The sequence below is a fragment of the Adiantum capillus-veneris genome, chromosome 17 (genome assembly GCF_014529385.1).
Source record: "Adiantum capillus-veneris isolate H3 chromosome 17, ASM1452938v2, whole genome shotgun sequence".
Taxonomy (NCBI): Eukaryota; Viridiplantae; Streptophyta; class Polypodiopsida; order Polypodiales; family Pteridaceae; genus Adiantum; species Adiantum capillus-veneris.
The window spans coordinates 53450206-53471707 of NC_140947.1; the positions used below are offsets into that span (position 1 = coordinate 53450206).

The following is a 21502-nucleotide window of genomic DNA, read 5'->3' on the forward strand; positions in this document are numbered from 1 at the left end:
TCTTGCCTTCCACATGCACAATCTGAAAATGGAACATTGGACAAGATATTTGCCCATCGCATATGCTTCTCAAATAACTTTGTCTGTGTCAAGAAGTATCACAAGGTCTGATGGTCCGTTTGGACAACAAAGTCTGCACCTAGCAAATAGTGTTTCCAACTTAAGAGCGCATGAATCACAGCTAGTAACTCTTTCTCATAGACCTGCATGGTTATCTCTGGCCCTTGCAAAATTCTGCTCTCATAGGCTACTACCCTGCCATCTTGCATTAGCACTGCACCAATGCTACTACCACAGGCGTCACAATGGACCACAAATGACTTCCTAAGATCTGGCAACACAATGACCGGATCTGAAGTCATCTTTTCCTTTAAGAGATTAAAAGTTGAAATCTCTTTCTGTGTCCATCTAAAGGTGACTGCCTTCTTTTGAAGAGCATGTAAAGGTGAAGCAATCTCATTGAAATTTTGGATAAACCTTCTGTAATAGGAGCATAGTCCCAAGAAACTTCGCACCGTCTTCAAATCTGGCCATGACTTGATCGCTTCAACTTTTGCAGGATCCATTCTGACACCATCCTTTGAGACAATGTGTCCCAGAAAGTGGATCTCTTCCAGAAAAAATTCACTTTTCTTTGCATTGATGAGCAACCTATGACTGCGTAGCTCTTCGAACACAATGGCCAAGTGATGCCTATGCTCCTCTTCATTCTTTGAGTAGACTATCATGTCATCAAAGAATGTACCAACAAACTGCTGGTGTGGACGGAAAATTCTGTCCATCATCCTATTGAACGTAGCAGGAGCATTTGTGAGACCAAAGGGCATCACTAAAAATTCGTAAAGGCCAAACGTTGTTCTAAAAGCAGTCTTGTGCACATCCTCTGATCTAATGCGGATCTGATGGTACCCACTCTTTAGATCTATCCTGCTAAACATAGCTGCTCCTTTTAATTTGTCTAGAATATCATCAATTCTAGGTATAGGGAACCTATTCTTGATGGTATTCTAGTTCAGTGCACGGTAGTCGATGCACATACGCCATGAGCCATCCTTTCAACACTGGAGAACAGAATGGGGATGAACTGGGCTGAATCAGCCCTTTTTCTAACAGCTCCTGTACTTGGCCCATTATCTCTTTCTGCTGAGCCACACTAACCTTGTACGGAGGCTTATTTGGTGGGCTATTGCTTGGCACCAAATCTATCGCATGGTCCTCGGGTCTCTGTGGCGGTAATTGAGACGGTAATGAATCGGAAAAACAGTCACTATATTGTTGTAAAAACATTGACCTTTCTTTATCTAGCAGAGATAAATTTGATTCATCACAATCTGACACTTCACGTGGAAAAACCAAGTACGCAGAAAGATGCTTTTTCATTACAGAAGTGATAGCAGAAGCTGATACAGTGGGAATAGACTCCCCTTTAAGCTTTACATCCAGAATGTGAGTCTTTCCCCTGCTCTGTACAGTGATCTTTTTGTTGTAGGCATCCATGATTCCCTGTACACGAAACAACCAAGGAATACCTAGCAACACATCACATCCGTCCAGTGGTATGATGTAAAATTCTTCAGCATCTACATAGGACTGGATATGTAGGTGCAACTTTCCAATGATGGGTGTCACAGTCTCTGTATGGCCAGGACATGCCAAACCTGCCTCTGCTGTATACCCCATCTCTTCAGGTCTGATTCCCAACTTTGAAGCCAATTCTGGGGAAATGAAGTTGGCTTTGGCCCCTGGATCAAAGAAGATAAGCATTGTTTGATCCCTGACCTTTCCCCATGCTCTGCAAAGCTCACTTGCATCTGAATTTGGCTTATCGCCCACCATATCTGGCACTAGACCAGCCATGGGCTTCTTTCCTTTCCTGTCTTCCTTGTCTTCAGAATCAGCTGGCCTTTTCTTTGTAGGACAATTGTAAGCAATGTGGCAGGCTGCTCATAGATAAAGCATTTGTTCTCTGACCTCAGGACCTTCTTTTGCTCTTCCGACTTGCGAGGAAAACGTCTTTTCCATTTCTTCGCTGGTCCCTTTTGTGATTCAGCCGTAGCTTTGTCTTTCCCTGCGTTGACTGGCTCCCGAGTAACTTTAGGAACCTCTTTGGGAACATACTTCTTCGCTGAATTTTTCTTGGCTGATCCTTCCTTGACGCCAGTATTGAATTCACAATCCTCTCCCTTGAGCAAACCATTGCCAGTGTTTGCTACCTCGATGAGCTGCGTCAAAGTAGTGACTTTGGTCTTCGTGCAGTATTTTCTCAATCCTTTGGGTAGGCCACAACAGTATTTTTCAATCTGTTCTGTCAATGGCACAAACCTATAGGAAGTTACTGGAAGTAGAGCTTTCCAAAACTTCCGATTGTAATCATCCAGATTCTAAGTGGCAGCATTAAGCTGGTGCCATTCTGTCACGACATCTGCTTCAAAGTCATCAGATAACCTTGCTGCTGCAAAAATCTGCTTGAAGTAAATCCATGTGGACGGAGCTTGCCCTGAAGCAATAAAGTTGTCCACCATTGTCCCGCATTCCCTGTCAAGAAAGTGACTGCCTTGCGGACCTTTGAAGCCTCTGTAAAGTTCCCCCCTGCATAGGCCTTGTCAAACTGCTGGAGGAATGAGAGAGCCTTCTTCCTGTCATCAAACCCTGTAAAGGTCGTGAAAGTCACACCTTTGCCACCTTCTTTGTACGGAGTTGGCCTCTCCAGCGGCGTTAAATTGTCATATGGAAGTGACTGAAACATGGGAACACTGTTAGGGTTCATTTGTGTTCCTTGGCCGCTATTAAGTTGACCTGGAAATGCCATATTTGGCTGTTGATTTGTAATTCCTACCATACCAAAATTTGCCTGTGGCATCCCAAATTGGCCCCGAGTGCTTTGAAACCCTGATAGCATGCCCGTGACACCATACATGGGGTTAGGCATCATCGTTTGAGCACCCCCAAACACTGTTCCTGGCGTGTAAAACTGATTTCCAGGTGCATGACCAGCCATGCTCTGGAATACCGATCCACCTCCAAAATAGCCAGGGTGTACTGAAGGTGGTGGGAAGACCTGTTGCATAGCCTGTAGGTTGCTTCCCTGCCCATTAGAACCAGCTATAGGCTGCTGAAAAGTGGCGGACTGAACTGGTACAGCTTGAAAGATTGGCATCTCAGCCACCTGTTCTTGCACCTTAGGCACAGGTTGAGGAGATTGCATGTTCTCCGTCAAGTGTACAGGTGTTTCCATTGACTCTGCAGTATGAATCACGTGTGCTTGAGCCTTAACAGGCTTTTGAATATGATCCAGTGACCCGACTTGCTGAGACGGAACAGGAGGTTGCAGAAAGGCTAAAAACCTCGGGTTCTGTATTACTTGTGTGAACATAGCCACAACAGTAGCCAACTGGGTCCTGAATATATCATCATCCGTCTGTGGTGGTCTTGAAGACTCACCCACTTCATGTGTCTATTGACCCTGTGAAGAGGAAACCTCTTCAGCCATATCATCTGGTCTGTCAGCCATAATTGCAATTTCGTGTGTCTGATATATGATCCCCTGTGTCTTCAAGCTCAAACTGACCAAGGCTCACTTCTATGGGAAAAAGTGATTTAATCCGGTCGATGGAACCATGTAACCGGCCTGTTCAATCCAAAAAGGGCGGTAAACTTTACCTCAAACCTTGATTTAGCTTTCACCCATTATTAGTCGTCTATTCTACCTGTACTTTCAACTTTCAAGGCACAACAAAGGGGAGAGGGATACAGGCTGCTAGATTGCACTTGTATGAGTAGACCGACACCAGATTGGCCCCTAACTTAGGCGCCCCTTTCGGTATTTCTTTATTGTTTAAAAGAGGGAATAAACGCTGTGGTTCCTTACAAGCTGCCCCGCACAAGCTTGGCTGAATTTCAACTGTTCCGGCCTGATTTCGGCAACATAACTGTACTAGGACCCTTCACAGTCAGTATTCCCACGCATTGGATGACTTTCCCGACGCATACGGGCACTTTGCAAAACCAGGCGAGAATCTGCAGCACGCTGAATTCTCTGTTTTCAGCCCCGAAAATGCGCCAGATCACCTGTACAGCGGTCCCCTCGCGTCCCCGAACCTCCTGGGGGTATTAGGGACCGTTTAGGGCCAAAACCCTAAACTTGCAAAAATACACAGCAGGCTGTAATTTACTGTTTCGGGCTCCGTTTCGCGTGCCGGTCGCATCCGTAGCAAGTCCTCGCTCCCGCACCTGTAGGGCTACTTGCCCTTTGAATCGGACGAGATTTCTAGCGTGAAACCTCTCCGAATTCACCTGTACCTGCGGGGGATTAGCCACTAGCTAATCCAGTACCTGTGCAAGAGGCTCTTGCCTCGGCAATCGCGCATGAACCCACACAACTGTACATTGGTCAAATGAAGAGCCCACTAGAGGGGCATAACATACTGCCATAGGGGAGAGAGAGGGCAGTGCGTAGCGTGCAGGGCATCACTCCTGGCACCGCACTGTGCATAAGAGGGAAAGCAAGCACTCCATAGCTCTTAACCTGTGACAGACTGAAAATGAGCCCTTCTCCTCTCTAAAATCAGCACCCCCTTCTCTTGCATGAGGAAAGTGCACCAGAAGGTGCCACTTGGCACATTTATAAGCATTTTCCCGTTTCGGGGTTGCCACCTAAAAATCTCCCAATCGGTTGCCCAGCTGACTTCACGGCAGAGTAAGAAAATGTTCCCCTTGTCATTCCGGAGGTAATAACGCAAACACATTTTCAGGTCTCAAAATAGCAGTTCCCTAAATTTTAGGAGATGCTGCCATTGTATCTTTCTAGGTCATCTGACCCCCTTTGTACACTGCAGCCACACCCAAAACTGAAATGTAGCCTCTGTAGCAAAGGATTCCACTTTGGCTAGTCAATGACCCCACTTTGGCTAACCATAGTCTTTGTCCAACCTTAGTGCTCTCTTGCCCTCAGGCCTGGACTCCCTCTGGATAGTTCCACACTAGCTATGCAATGCAGGGCAGTTAGATTTCCCGAGGGGTGTTTCCAAAAAGTGAAAGTAAATAGATAATAAGAAAGAAATCAACAAAAAGGATAGATAGTAGTCACACGCTGGTGACATTAGGTGCAGCGGAATGAATGAACTTTGCTCAAGATGAGTGCTCCGAACTGTGCTCAAGGTTCCTTTTTCTTATGGAAGGGAGAGCCTTCCGTTCTTAATGAGAGTGCAATGATCATAAGAAAGTGAATGGACACTGTGCGTACAAGTGTATGAGACTGAACCCTCCTCCGAAGGCCCCACTCTCTATTGCGAGAGCGGTCTACTTATGATTGCACAAATCTCTATAATGCTTGGACTTGCCGACGATGAGGATGACTACGAGACGGGCTGAAAGTTGAAAACGCTTATGGCTGAAATCTGCAAATCTTTATCTGCTGAATTCTGACTATGTCGGAGACGATGTCGATGGCGACGATGCGACGACGACGTGCTGAAAACGCAGATGCTGAAATCTGCGGTTTCCGGGCTGAAACTGCGAAATTCGCTGGATGTGACTATGCGGCAAGGATCTGTTGCGGGAAGGTGAGATCTGCGAGGTTCGGGACTACTTCTCCGATGTCTGACTGCTGAAAATTGAAAACGCTGGTTCTAGGGCTGAATTTGTCGCGAAGATCTGCAAAAACGCTGAGGTTGATCTGCAAACCAAAAACGCTAGGGTTGAAACTGACCTTGCGGGGAAATCTGCTAGCGCTAGGAAATCTGTTGTGTTGCTGTGGGAATCTGCTAACGCTAGGGCTGATCTGCTGTCTACTGTCGCCGGGAATCTGCAAGTGCAAAAACGTTGGGTGATCTGGTGCAAAAACGCTAGGCCTTTTGTTGAGAGAAAACGCCAGAGTTGTCGCGGGGGTTGGTCCTGCTGAGAAGTTGCCTGTTGAGCAAGGTGCTCCTGCTACCTCTTCTGCCAATTAGTGCTAGTCTAGGTTTGCTTATATACAAACTTACTCAATTTGCCCTACCTACTTTCCAACAAAAGTCACTTAAAAATAATAAGTGAAAAATGTCAAAAATAGGGAAATTAGGCTAAATGCACTGGAAAATTTCCCTGAAGGATTTTGATGGGAATGCTTATGATCGTGCTGTGTGCAACCAGAGGATATGTATCTACACTAAGTGCCTGGGCATGCACGGTGTGCGAATAGACTCACAAAAAGTGCCAAAACACTTCTAAATCTAGACTGACTGGACTGATTGAACCCTTGTCGTGCTGTAGCTTGTCCACGGACACATAGGGTTGGATGTGTCACGTGACAGGAGAAGTATGCTATAGGAGTGGGGATCTAGCCTAGACGCCGCCGGGATGGGCGTCCAGTCTCGAGGCGGACGTAGTGTGAACCTGGCCAGTGTGGCCCGCCATTATTATAAAAGGGGGGCCCAAGCCAAGACCCCCACTGGCAGAGTGCCAATGGCTAGCCCGTGAGGCTAAGAGTACGCGAGGTCACCTTGAGGAGGTGAGGCCGGGTGGTATGGGATGCCCGGTCTTACAGGTGCACACCTACGTCCTCAAACGCTGGCCCTAGCACAGGGGAGCTTCGGATGGTGGCTATGGTCGGGTGGTTTGTTCGACGTGTCTGTAGGCGGTCCGTTTAGCCGGGAGGTCCTCTCCGCTTGTTCGTTTCATAGTCCTTAGGCCTCTCGGCAAGTTCCTACAAAACTCAATCAAGTTAGTCCAAGACCCGAAGGTCACACAAATTTTCCTAGCGTCATGCAAATGTCTTTAAATGCAAATTTCACATAGAAAAACTGATCATGGAACAAAGGATTCCGGCTTTGACCAAGAGATTGGGATGGACCACCTTCCTAGGGAGGGGCGGGCCAAACGAATGCATTGATCCGATCCGTCTATGACCTCGACACAAAAAAACTAATTACCCTAAACCAGTCACAGTCAGCACCAGCATAGTGCTCAGCAGCAGCACGATGTTCATCAGACTTAGAGGCAAGGATAGAGACAGGCAGGTAGACAAGTACAAGCACAGCCTATTCTTGTTTACAGACAGGTAGTGAGACAAAAGTCGGCAAAGGTAGAGCAACCTCCCGACAGACCTCCAGAGGAGAGGATATCAGATCAGGATCGAGAGGAGGTTCTAGGGCAGTTGGATAGAGGGATAGAGGAGGACCAGCAGTCGATGGCCATCCAGGAGCAGCCTAAGTTGTCCAAGATAGGATAGTCCAGCAGACCTTGGATCTCTTGGAGATTTATTCGCAAGTGCCTCTCACAGTAGGTGCTCTTTAGGGGGAGCAGAAGAGTGAATCTTTCCAGTTTGCAGAGGATTTTGACTATTGAGCAGTTTTTGCATCTCCAGCAGATGTTTGAGTTTCTAAGATCTCCAGATGTTTCTTTGAGGAGTGGGATGTTTTTCTTGCAGCTATCAGGAGCACGACATATTTTCCTCGGTCCAAAGAGAGCTCCCATGATCACATTTTTACAGTGCAGGTTTTACATCATAATTCCTTTTGGACAAGGGAGGCTATCTATGATATCATTCAGGAGCAAACAATAGTTGATGCCAATTACTTTATGGATATCAGACAATTTGCAGATTTGTTTGAGAGTCATATAGAGAAGCCTTAGGGAAGCTAGTTTGGTCAGAGAAATGTGCATCTTGGTACCTTCCCTTGGCTCTTGAGGTGGATAGTGAGTGGGTCTCTCCAGTCTCTGTAACAAACTTGGACACTCCAAGTCAAGAATCAACCGCGACAGCACCAAATAACCACTTCAAAACAATTCACAGATCACAATAGATTTGCACTGGCCCGGCGGAGTTCCGTGCCTAGAGATATTGGCCCCAAAGACTGGCGCCCCTTTCGGTATTTCTTTTTGTATTAATCAATCATCAAAGTACAAGAGAGCGGTTAGGGTTTCACTCTCAGACTCTGCGTCCAGATGCTTTGAGAAGTGAGGCCCTCACCACTAATTTAAAGGTTACAAGGGATGCCCAAAAGCAGAGCCCCAAAAGCTTTTAAAATCAAAAGCATCAGTTCTCTCTCTCTCTCTTAGAGAGTCTTTTCTCTTTTTTTTTATAAAAAAAAAAGCAAAAGCAAAATTCGCGTCGCTCATCATTTTCCAAAAAAAAAAAAAAAATTTTTTTTTTTTTAATAATCCGCCTCCGCGATTTCCGGAATTTAGGGTTTTTGGCAAAAATTAGGGTTTGCAGGAATTTTAGGGTTTTTGGCAGAAATTAGGGTTTCTGCTGTCCGCCACGTCATCACTTTGTGACATACCCCCCTCTTGAAAGCATTGTAATCGACCGCGATTTACGCCTGCAAAACCGACAAAAGCCATAAACCGTCTTAGCAGACACTGATTGTTAGTACCTACGTACTAGGAACACACATCTAGCACATGTACAAAATCGACAGTCACATCACACGACATCACAGGACATCACCAGACATCACAGGACATCACATGACATTCAACATTCATTCGGATCTTAGACCATGATTTATCGGCAATGTAGCTAGCAATCACATCTAGGTCCAATCGGGACCTCATCGATGTCCGATTGACTAACCCCTATTGCAACCATGTCTATTCGAGATCAATCAGACCAAAATGCTGCAGTCATTTCGTCTATCAGTTCCTGTACTCACAAGAAGTCAAGAACAAATCAGTATCATAATCAGGAATTCCATTTCATAAAGTCATCCAGCAGAATACTGTCAGCTCTCAGTATCCCTGAAGCTCAAAGAGACATCAGTGACTTTAGTATCAAAATCGAGGCATCTGTTGACAAAGGAGTGGAGCGACTCCCCTCTTGTGCATCCCACTGCACCAGATCTTCGGCCAAGCTGAGTTTCTGGGTTCCGTTTGGAGTAGACTATGCTAAACCAAAACATCGAGGTAAAGTTTCACAATCCGAGGAGTATCTGCTAGGTCCTCCTCCTCCATCCACTTCGCATCAAATGCAGGAAAGTTCTTGAACTTAACCAAGAACCGCCTTCGGACTTTACCTTTCTTCGTATCATTATGTGCCAAAATCTGTTCAGGAACAAGGATCTCCTCGTTTTCTTCCACTTCGGGTTGCTCATCAGGCTCCCCATCATCAGGCACATCACCCTTAACAGGTTTCAAGAGACTCACATGCAATGCATTGTGAATCCTCCAAGTATCTGGCAGTTTCAGTCGGAAGGAGACTTCATTTATCTTTTCAGTAATCTGGAAAGGGCCGTAGTATCGCATACTAAGCTTTGGAAAAAGCCTCTCCTTTCCCTTGTTCTTTCGTAGGCGTGCCTTCTCAAAACGTAAGAGCACCCAATCATCCTCCTTCAATTTCAAGTCGCGACGATGGCGATCCGCTGCCTTTTTCTGTCGTTCTTGAGACTTCTGTAAAGTCTCGCGAACCTTGGCAAAAGCCGTATCCAAATCTCGCGAATATTCATCCGCTTCAAATTTCTAATCTTTCGTGCTCAGGAAGGATGGAACCTTCGCAGCAGTTTCAACAATCTCACATGGCGTCTTCCCCGTCGAAGAGTGTATCGTGCTATTGTAGGCAAATTCCACCAAAGATAGGTTCTTTTCCCATTGAGTCTTCTAATCCAAGATACAAGACTTCAATAAATCTAAAATCACTGAATTGGCAATCTCAAATTGCCCGTCAGTCTGCAAGTGGAACGATGACGAGAACTGCAACTACGTGCCAATGTTCTCCCAAATTGCCTTCCAAAACCAACTCATAAATCTGGGGTCTATGTCGGAGAGAATCGTCTCAGACGTGCCATGTAATCGGAAAATCATCGTGATCATTCTGTGTTCTCGGGAGATCAAAAATGAAATCCATCGCTATACTTTCCCAGGGGCGGGTGGGTATGGGTAAAGGTTGTAACAATCCCTGTGCCTTATGCCTGTCAAACTTGACCTTCTGGCATACCAAGCAACTGCGCACAAACTCTTCCACATCCTTTTTGAGTCTCGGCCCAAAGAAGTATCTCTCTACCCCCTTCATGGTGGTAGCAATGCCGCGGTGACCCGTAAAAGGTGGACAGTGGCATTTAGTCATAACCTTATCCCTCAACGGCTGTGTAACGCACAACATAGTCTTTTTCATCAAGTAGCCTTCCCGAAGGGAGTATCCAGCTACTGTCTCCCCATCCCGTATCCGTGTGAAAATATCTGCAAAATCTGTATCTGTGGCACACTGATCGACCATATCCTCGAAGCTCCTATGATGTATCGCGGAAATAGCCAGAACCAACGGTTTCCGAGACAAAGCATCTGCCACCACATTCTTCTGTCCCTGCACATGGACAATCTGGAAGTGAAACTGTGACAAGATGTTCGCCCACCGCATCTGCTTTTCCGAAAGCTGCTTCTGTGACAAGAAGTAGCGCAAACTCTGATGGTCTGTAAAGACAATAAAATCCGCTCCGAGTAGGTAATGCCGCCACTGAGTAAGAGCATGGATAACCGCCAAAAGCTCTTTCTCATAAATCTGTGCTGTCATCTCCGGCCTAGAGAACAAACGGCTCTCGTAAGCTATGACATGGCCTTCTTGCATCAAGACCGCACCCAGACTACGACCACAAGCATCACAATATACTTCGAATGACTTCTGCAAGTCCGGCAAAGTCAAAATAGGTCCCGTAGTCAATTTCTCTTTCAATGTCTGAAAGGCAGTCACCTCTGTGGGTCCCCACGAAAAAGGTACTCCTTTCTGTGTCAAGATATGCAAAGGGGAAGCAACCTCTGCAAACTTTCGTATGAACCGCCTGTAGTATGAACATAGTCCCAAGAAGCTTCTAACTTCATGGACATTCCTCAAATCGGGCCAATCACGGATAGTCTCTATCTTGGCCGGGTCCATTTGCACTCCTGTTGTGTTGCTGACACAATGTGTCCCAAAAAGTGTATCCATGGTAGGAAAAAAAATTCACTTTTCTTTGCATTAATCACTAGCGTGTGATCTCGTAATGCCTAAAAGACTTGAAGCAGATGATCTCTGTGTTCTGCCTCATTCTTCGAGAAAACAATGATGTCGTCAAAGAAAGTGCCAACAAATAGCCTGTACTCTCGAAAAATCCTGTCCATCATCCGGTTAAATGTCGCAGGAGCATTGGTTAAGCCAAAAGGCATCACCAAAAACTCAAATAACCCAAAAGTCGTCCGAAAAGCTGTCTTGTAGACATCTCCTGGCGCTATCCTGATCTGATGATATCCACTCTTCAAGTCAATCCTGCTAAAGCACGAGGATCCCTGTAACCTGTCGAGTATATCATCGATCCTAGGAATCGGAAATCTGTTCTTGATGGTGATTTCGTTGAGAGTGCTATAATCGATGCACATTCTCCAAGATCTGTCTTTCTTCAAAATCAACAACACTGGAGAGCAATACGGTGAAGTACTAGGCTGGACAAGACCCTTTTCCAAGAGGTCTTTCACTTGGTTCATAATCTCTTCATTCTGTACTCGGCTCACACAATAAGGTGGCCGATTCGGTGGTGTGCTTCCAGATATCAGATCAATGGTATGATCTTCAGGCCCTCTCAAAAGCAATCGGCATGAGCGTGGAGAAAAAAAATCTTGGCGTTCTTTTCTTCAGGTCAAAACATATTCAACTTTTATCCATGGTTCAGTTCTCCCAAAAGAATGAGTAAGAAAACTGAAGTTCATCAAGTACAATCTCTAAGCCCTTCATTTATCAAAGTCGCTTTCTCGGCCCGGTAGTCAACCACGGCGTAGTTCTTGTGGTACCAAGGGATCTCGAGTAGAACGTCACTCACGTGCCCTGAACACCCCTGTCATTGCAAACGAAGTTTGCCAATGCTCGGTGTAATGGCAACATCCCATCCGGGTGCCAGTCGAACTACCTCCGCCAGTGGCGTCAGTCTGTCGGGCGCAGTTCCAAATCGAGCCGCCAATTCCAAGTGAAAAGAAGTTGGCCTTGGCTCCTTCAAAAGAGCTTCTACATCCTTCACTTTGCCCCAAAAAAAAAACGGCAAAGTTTGTACTTTCATTCATTTGATTCGGTGCAAGTCCCACGCCATGTGGTACCAGTTCTGCTTTTCTATCTGCCTTTTCTGCCACATTCCTCAGCTGCTCTCGAACTCTCAGACCTGTCGTCGTCTTTATCATTCTGTTCTTTCTGTGCCTTATCAGGGCACTTTGCGGAAATATGTCCATGTTTCCCGCATCCAAAGCACTTCCCCTCTCTGATGAAGCGAGCTCTCTCCTCAGGAGTAAGCTTGGGTCGTGCATCCTTTTTTTTTCTCTGGGTTGCTCTTTTTCATTCTACTTTCATTCCCAGAAGTCTGTTTGGCTCGTTGTGTCATGGCCTCATTTGTGGGGTAAGTCAGACTGCCAGAGTGAATGGCAAAGCCCCGCTTCGCATGACTCATCAACTCCTGAATAGAAGCTGACTTCTGTTCCAAGCAGTGATCTCGGATCTCTGTAGGTAGACCCAAGGTAAACCGCTCAATTTGTTCTCTGAACGAGATCTTCTTGAATGAAGAGGCGGGTAGAAAAGAGCTCCAGAATCTTTCACAATAAGAATTCACTGTATCGCTCTTGGTCATCCGGAGATGGTTCCAAGCAGCTCGTATATCTCGCTCAAACTCTTGAGTCAACCAAGAAGAAATAAAAAGCCTCTTGAATTTCAGCCATGTAACTGGCACAGTCTTGCTTAATAGAAGCGTGGACCACCAAGTACGAGCATTCCCCTCAGAGTAAGAGGCAGCTCTCCGAATCTTGGAGTGCTCTGAATAGCGTCCTCCCGCGAAAGCGATGTCAAACTGCTGTATAAGAGACAAAGCCTTCGAAGCATTTGAGTATCCTGAAAAGTATCAAACTTGATCGAGTGGCCACCTTCCTTAAACTCTCGGACTTTCTTGCTGTTATCTTCGAGAAAGTCATACTGGTTGGCTTTGTAAAAATTCTTCTTGTTCGCATAAAACTTTCCGTCATCGGAATCTGAGCTGTCTGTAGACGAGTCCTCAGTAGAACTGTCAGTCTCTGGGCGATATGTAGCCTTCTTTGCCTTTTTCTTGCCCGTTCCGAAGCTTTGTGTCTTGCTTCGCTTTTTGCTTTTTTTCTGTCTTCTTCGCTCTAATCCGAGGAGCTAGAAGAACTGTCAGAAGAAGAAGAAGAAGAACTGGGTACTCCTTCAAATCGAACACGCTTCTTCCGTTTCTTTGCTTTGTCGAATGTCGACTGACGACCCAAATATCCCGGGAAGTCAGTACCTTTGTTCTGCTTTTTGCCCTGCTTTTTGCCGTGCTTTTTGCCTTTCTTTTGCACGTCGAAAAGCTGAGCAATCCGTGCATCAACCACGTTCTCCAGTTCCTTCTCCGTATATTTCTTGGAGGTAGAAGGTTTCTTGAGAGCAGGTTTCGGGAGTGGTGTTGTGGTTCTCTGCCACTTCATCTGTACCTCTTCCAAAGGGGTCTGGTTCATATATTTTGCCATCTTCGGGTCCTTGGCAAAATTGAGCATCATCTTTGTTGCATCGCCGATCAACTGGCGACGCTCTATCTCTCGCCGCTCCGCCTAAGTAGGCCAAGGCGGGCCATACTCTTTGTCTGAATCTTCGTTGTGATCCCAGCCCGCATCTCCAGATGCAGAGGGAGTCGACTGATCATTGCCTGAAGCCATAGGTGCCGCGGAAAAAAATTTCGGGGATCGGATTTCCCGTAGAAGAGGAATCGGCCGTGCTCTGATACCACTGTAACAAACTTGGACACTCCAAGTCAAGAATCAACCGCGACAGCACCAAATAACCACTTCAAAACAATTCACAGATCACAATAGATTTGCACTGGCCCGGCGGAGTTCCGTGCCTAGAGATATTGGCCCCAAAGACTGGCGCCCCTTTCGGTATTTCTTTTTGTATTAATCAATCATCAAAGTACAAGAGAGCGGTTAGGGTTTCACTCTCAGACTCTGCGTCCAGATGCTCTGAGAAGTGAGGCCCTCACCACTAATTTAAAGGTTACAAGGGATGCCCAAAAGCAGAGCCCCAAAAGCTTTTAAAATCAAAAGCATCAGTTCTCTTTCTCTCTTAGAGAGTCTTTTCTCTTTTTTTTTATAAAAAAAAAAGCAAAAGCAAAATTCGCGTCGCTCATCATTTTCCAAAAAAAAAAAAAAATTTTTTTTTTTTTTTTTATAATAATCCGCCTCCGCGATTTCCGGAATTTAGGGTTTTTGGCAAAAATTAGGGTTTGCAGGAATTTTAGGGTTTCTGGCAGAAATTAGGGTTTCTGTTGTCCGCCACGTCATCACTTTGTGACAGTCTCTCTTACAGTTTGGTTGTGTTGTAGATCTGCATCCTTTTTTGAGGTAAATGTTGGAGTGGATGCACATAATTTTGCGGGAACTGCCAAGGGGTTTCACAGTCCCTTGGCTTTTGTGAGCTGCAGGAGGTTTTCACAGCGAATGCTTTATATCAGTCAGATATATAGCACTGGACCTTGTGGTTTTCGCTACATTGCTTGAGGTGGACAGAGCTTTGGTCAGATTTGTGTAGACTTGATCACTATCCAGATAGCTACATTTCACCACGTGATTAGGGTTTCTTTATACCCAAATGTTTCCTGTGGTTTGTTGAGGGATTTTTCTTCATGATCTCGTTGTAGATCTTTCAGGGTTTTCCCCATATTTCATGTAAATGGACCGATGTTCAATTTTTATGTAATGCAAAGGGTCATCCGTCAAAGCCCCATTTTTATTGAGAGAGAGAGAGAGAGAGAGAGAGATTATTGAGCTGATTTATCTTTCCTAATGCTATACAGTTGCTGTATTGGCAAGCTTGCTGGATTTGGAGGTACTGGATAAAGAATGCACCATATGCGTGGGAAGATGCTGCTCTCCTAACCAGAAGATGCCTTAGGATTCCTTATGCCTCCTGGATGATCATGAGTGAGTCAAGACAAACTGTATGCCTTATTGATTTCCAGTGACGCGCATGACTGGTATTTTCGAGTGGTATTTGGCATCCCTGCTTGATTATACAAAATTGTTTTTTGACAGGCGAAACAGGAAAGCGCGATCTTGTTTGGAAGCGGTTGTGGATTAGGAAAAACTTACAAGCCTATCAGTTGGAGTTGAAGAATGCGAGGAAAAGGCGATAATTGCCCCCTGTTTTGGCAAGTGATATCCAACAAAGGATAGCACTAGAAATTGCTTGTGCCCTTTGTGAAGTGCTTTGTAGTGCTATCCGGAAAAGGGTGGCACCACAAAGTGCTTGTGCTCACTCAATTATGGCAGTTCTTTTCTTTCAATGCTCTTAAGTGCATGAAGCACAGGAAATCATCAAAGAGGCCTTCTTGATTGAGGCAAGGAGGTTTAAAGCAGGGGAAGAATTTGAGCGGGAAATATTTTAGTAGGGGGTTCTTAGCTCTTTCTGAGATGTCATAGGTAAAGTTTTGCCCTTGGGATTTGATATTTTTATGCTTGTACTGATCGTGCAATTCTCACATGTAAGCCTATCTGCACATTGAATCTTACAACTCAGTTGTTATTTGGTGATTGAGTAAGAATGCGCACACAGAGATTTGGACTTCTGCAAAAACGGTTTATGTTTTGACAGTATTGAATGTTGTTTGATAGATTTTATTACTTAGATCCAATTTGTATATTACAACTCTTAACAATTAAAACATTCAGCGCCATTGTCTTGTTGGGCCCAAATTTACTTGTCAACGAAGTTTAGGGACTAATACACTTGACACCCTACATTTTTCAATATGTATATTAAGCAAAGTGAAGTGTTTCATTGGAACTTTTTTGATTGCTATTGTAGCTTACCTCACATTTTAAATCTAAAATGTGCTGTAAATAAATTTTGATTTGTAGTTCACATTGCCTTTGATTCAATGCTAGATAATAATGTTTTCATGCAGTTTTTTCGGGATTATCAGGTGTAATTGGCCCCAGATTTGATAGCAACTTGCAAACCAGGTTACATCATAACGCAAAATCAATTGTTGTACTCTTGCCTCAAATTATTTCTTCTTGCTTTTTTCAAAAGACAACACAGAATTGCGAAGGCTCTTTCGATCAGCACAGAAATGAAAGTAAGAACTGAATATGTATATTGGTGGCTTTTTGCCCCTGAATCTTTCACAGATCCCTTTGAGATCCATTCGATTCTCCTTATGTGGAGCAAAAGCTCTTCATATCGTGAGGATTCGAACCTGGAGGCAACTATGAACTATTCATCGCTGTGACCATCCCAACCAGAGCTGCTTGGTGTCGCAGTATTGAAGCCTTACATATTTTTAAAAAGTACTTGTGCCTGTCCTATCCTCCACGCGCAGGGCCCTCATGCTCTGCCCCCGCCTTCGTCCGATCGTCACCCCACTTCTACGCTTGCCCTTCCCTGGCGCCTCCTACATGCACCCCTTGCCCAACACCACACGGCCCCTTCACCCTCCAGAGTGCTCACATCTTCAAAGATTCTTATATCTTACAAACTTTTTAAAATCGTGGAAACATATGTATACAATTTTCATAAAATTTGTAAATATACTTTCTATTAGAAATTGCTTGTGAATCTCCTTCAAGGCCTTACATGTATGCTTAAACTTTTACAGTAGGTACTTTTCCAGATGCTGCTGTAGCATGCTTTGTGTAACATGATATGTGCACATAGATGTATTAAGAAAGACAAGTATCTACATAGTTTCACATTCTCTACCACACCCACATGTATATTCACATGAAAAAGAACAGATGACTTATCCATTCTAGCATGTCAATTGACATAGTTTCTCCTAGCATTTGTTTTGACAGGCTAGCCCTTGATAGGAATAACTACCACCAGTTATAGGCCTTGATCGCCTTTATGGGCTTCACTTTGTTAGAGGGTGAAAATGCAGGTATGGGCAAACAGCACATGGCAAAGGAGAAAATTCTATTACATGTTTACCATGGGCAAGTATCATATGAAGATCATATAGTAGAATCGATCACATAACTAGGTAAAAATTCTTCCATTTAGATGCGACTTACAACTAAAGGTTAAAAGGTACCCTTCCCCCCCCTTTCAGCACACACTCACGCACCCCTCATTTAGCTTCTTCCCTCACCCCAGACACCATGCATCATCAAGGCATGGTTGCTTCTCATCTTCTCTACAGTTTGACCTACCCAATAATAGTATTAATGTGTGGCTGACCATACCGGACTGATGACGACAGTCTCAAACCTTCAGCTTTGCTTCCGTAAGGTTTGGCTCGTCACTTATATAGTAAATGCTATGCTTTGAGTGAGGCAAGAGATAAGATTCAAGAGTGGAGTAATAGGAAATGTGCATAGAAATTGACAGTATGTGAAGCATATTTGCTTACATATCCACTTGTACAAGTCGGATATTCTGACCTGAGTCTGCGCATCTTTACCCCGTTCATGATCATCGCCAAACTTTTTTCTTTAGAGAAAAGAAAGAAAAATTCATCACATATTAGCAATTATACTTATCATTCAAAACACATTCAATCATGGCCCCAAAAAGCAAGGACACTTTCCATATCAATACACCATATCACTAGCTCCGCTACTTACAAAAAAAACACCACAATCTTGTTCACAAATTGGTGGTTTTATAACACAGCATCCACACTCTTGATTACTTATAACAACAAAAACGACTGTTCAGCACATGAGACAAAACCTGAGCCGCCTCAAAGTTCAATCTCATGTCATTCAAAAAATGAAGTCTCCATGGCTCAAAATGAAAAACAAGAAAGGGCATAAGCTTTACGAGACTCCAAAAGACCCAAACTACACTACACTTAATCATTTGGCTGCGCAATATTGTTCCCAATCCCTCCTAAGATTCACTCGCAGCCACCAAACTGAGCAAAGCAAGGCTTGCTGATGGGGAAGACCTTGCTCTATGAGAGCTGTTTTCATGTCTTCGACAGGCTTCGCGTCAATCCCACCAGAATATGTTGACGCATAATTATGCAGCGCCTGCAAGATAGAACATCATCATTCAGCAGTTGCACCAGCAAAGCAAGAGTTGTTCAAGCTTTTCGGCCAAAAGCATTTTGCATTGAGCATGGACAGTACCTTTGCGCAAACCTCTGCTATTCGTCCACGGGCATCTGAAAGATAGTCGTATTTCCCAAGTTCCTCAGCAAGAAACTCACGAAACTGAGGAGATATCTGTTAAGCGTATGCAAAAGAGCAATCTAATTTCAGTCATCTCTGCTCTATGAGCTGAATGATTAGCTTATTCAAGCATGCATTGTCAAAGAAACAAGCGCAACTTTCGCAAGCACCAGGCCGTGTAAAGCGACAAAAGTGTTCTCTAGTATACTTAGTCATTAGCAGTGTTTTCTCCTTAAGAAAAAATGGAAGATATGCATACATACATATCTTCAAGACAAAATGGAAGATATAAATGCATATGTGCATATCCTTTCAAGCAAAAATGGAAGACATGCTTACATAGATATAGACTGCATTGTTCTCTTCAAGCAAGAGTAGCAGATACGGATACATACATAACATACATACATACATACAGGCATTCATGCGCACAAAATGTGTGTGTGTGTGTGTGTGTGTTTAAGGAAGGGGCCATCACCTTATTAGCAAACTCTGACGACGCAGCTATGGAGAGAAGGGGACTTCTGAAGGCGCTGGGTCCCTGTGGCCGCAGCGTCAGATCCAACCGTCGGCTTCCGAAGCACAGGCGGTGCGCCAATTTACGCGACGCATGTTGGCCATGACGAGCCTCACAGACGGACGACGAACAAGCAGGCACACGCGTGAACGCTGTGGAGGCCGCCATTGCAGCTCCCTCCTCACTCCCTTCACTCTCGTGGCTGCTCAACTTTATCTGTAGAAAGCTTTGGCTTATGATAAATAACTTGCAAGAGAAATGTGTGCATTTATATACACTAGCTTGCGTGGCCCCCGCCTAACGCTTACTATGACACAAATTAAATTAACGACACACATGCCAAAACTCTGAGTAGCTCTTTCTTTGAATGGTTGTCACACACACACAATCCTATATCCAATTCTCGTGGGTGGTCCTCTCTCTCTTTCTCTCTCTCTCTCTCTCTCTCTCTCTCTCTCTCTCTCTCTCCCCAGTGTTAAATCACTCGTGCGCCTATGTACTCTCTTCAGTTAATATTGCAGAGCAAGAGGTTGTGTTACGTCGCGTTCAATAGCAAAAAAGAACTAAAAATACCTAGTAGTATATTTATAATTGACTTCTGACATTTAAACCTGCATTGGCACTAAGCAGGTTGAATTACACACTTTAGAACAATTATCATGTTGTCGATAAGCTGAATGAGTTCACCTTGATGGTTCTCATAGCAATGCAATCCATGTTACCGTGACTGATTTTCCCTAATTCTCTCATGTTTTTACTCAGGCTAGACTTGTAAAGACCTTGGATACATTCACTTCTTTGTCCTCCCATGATTTCTAACTATCACGCTTATGCTTTGCAATTGCTTTTAAAGTTTTCTTTTTTAATACATGATCTCATAAAGATGATAAGAGTATAGGTTTCTAGAATTTTTGAATAGATATAATAACTGGTTGTTAGACAAAGCGAAAAAGGTTTTATAGTCTTTTGTTAATGTGGTTATGTATTTACACAACCGTGTATGTAGGTGTGTTGGTTATAGGATTACGTGTTTTGCAAGGCCTATCTGTGTGTGTATCATTAACTTATATAATAATAGACCTAAGGTATGTGATGCCTTCGAAGCAAAAGTACAATAGGTATCAAGAGTACATCTTCTTACTTTGCAAAAATGTCTAAGATATCATGTAGAACCTTTATCAAACTCTTTGCACTAATATAGATGTTCATGCAGTATAGATGCTTATATCATGTGAACACACTTGCATAAACATACATGCACATTCAAAACTAAATAGGCCCTCCTCACTAACGGATGCAAAAAGACGACCTTCATGTGTAGGAGACGTCTTCAATATCTTTCCTGCGCCACGATTGAACGGAGCATGCATGCTAGAACATAATGAAAGGGGGTGTGTCACCAAAGCTGTCAGTAAGGTGCATGGGCATGTTGGGCCAGTAGTTGCCAATGCTTCCCTTTCTGCACTTTTTTACTGACACACGCATGAAATAGGTGCATGTGCACGTGCATATACACACACACACAATTGGATAAAGGTTCTCGCCACCATCCCCTGCATGCCTTCTACTACAATGTCTGTTGTCCCAAGTGTTGCCCTATTCGACTTAGCGTGTGCATGATCATGCCATATATATTGCCTTTGCGAGCAACACACATTGAGAATGTTGCTAAATATGTGTTGTTAGATGGCATCAAGTTTGAATAATCAGTTGCTATTGAGGGAAATTATGTTGCTATTGTATAGTATTCAAGTTTGCAACCTGGAGCAACTCGCAAGCATTCTTTGCACTAACGCACGACACTAATCATGTAGATCATCACCAACATCAATAATATTATAACACTTATCATCTTCCCTTAGAAAATGGGGCTCAAAATTTGCTTCTATTATAGCTACTACGTGAAGCACCTTTTGGGTTTGGTATGACACAATTTATGGGGTTGCCGCATTTAGTTGCAATAGCTGTGTGCTGGAGTAATATAGTGCCTTTAGTGTACTTTTAAGGACAAAAATTCAAAATTCTTGACTGATTTGGAGGATCGCCTTGACGGAAATCGACTAAATTTGGAGGATTTTAGTGTAAAAACTGATAAAAATCCTAAAATTTTAACAAAAAATCGGGTGATTTTCATTGGGTTCTTTTTCCATTGGTTCAAATAAAGTTTTTGGTGAGCATTGGTTGCAATGTGTAGGGTTTTTGTTGCAGACAATACTTGTGATAATATCGTTGGGATGACTATTGTCGATGTCTCCCCTATGATTTACAACTTCTTGTTCCTGAGCACGTCGTTTAGCTTTACTTATGTGCCTGCTGCTCATTCTACACAGTACTATAACTATTGTGCAGCCGCATGACAAAACAGTTATTACAGCCTTTGCCTCCACTAATTATCCCACCACCGTTTCTCCATCTCAGATGACCTACCCTACTCACCTCTTTCGTTGCCTTAGGACGATCATCTCCATGTGGCTGTTAGCTAAAGCCCACCTGCAAATGTGACCACCTCCTCGGCCCTTCTGTGCTTGATCGCCTCTTGCTGCTCTCCGCGACGTTTCAGGCCGGGCTGCGAAACTGACAGGTATGATGTGCTTTCTTGGAAGTTGGGTTATCCAAGAAGCTAGGTGTCTTACTCGCTCTCTCTCTCTCTCTCTCTCTCTCTCATATATACCGGAACTCACCGGATGCAGCAAAGTTTGACACATGGCACTGGAAAACCAGTCTCCTTAATAGTACAGATGACAGAGGGCTTGTCGAAGTAGTTCAACTCCTAATTCCTATAATTAATAGGATATCACTTGCCCACCTCCTCAAGGTGTTGAAGGCACTACATTGAGAGAGAGAGACCCTCACTCCAGGGTCTAGATTATGTGCAAAGAACCTAGTGCTTCCTATCCT

At 44.2% G+C, this 21502-nt stretch overlaps 2 protein-coding genes across 3 annotated transcripts in view; one reads left to right on the forward strand and one right to left on the reverse strand.

Annotated features, from left to right (window-relative positions):
• The window catches only part of LOC147437260 (Chaperone DnaJ-domain superfamily protein), a 58271-nt gene extending 42677 nt beyond the window's left edge, over nucleotides 1-15594 (forward strand). For both annotated transcript variants that reach the window (XM_086486840.1, XM_086486839.1), the window contains 2 exons: nucleotides 14763-14889; nucleotides 15001-15594. In XM_086486840.1, coding sequence (XP_086342966.1) covers nucleotides 14763-14889; nucleotides 15001-15101 — 228 coding nt within the window. In that variant the 3' untranslated portion in view covers nucleotides 15102-15594. The remainder of the gene's footprint in view (nucleotides 1-14762; nucleotides 14890-15000) is intronic.
• A 1959-nt stretch (nucleotides 15595-17553) lies between these two features.
• Nucleotides 17554-18834, reverse strand: LOC147437261 (uncharacterized). Its single transcript, XM_086485892.1, has 3 exons — nucleotides 18566-18834; nucleotides 18046-18141; nucleotides 17554-17946 (listed from the first exon to the last, which is right to left on the reverse strand). The coding sequence occupies exons 1-3, from the start codon at nucleotides 18770-18772 to the stop codon at nucleotides 17770-17772; spliced, it is 480 nt and encodes a 159-aa protein (XP_086342018.1). The 5' UTR covers nucleotides 18773-18834; the 3' UTR covers nucleotides 17554-17769.
• Between the last annotated feature and the right edge of the window lie 2668 nt (nucleotides 18835-21502).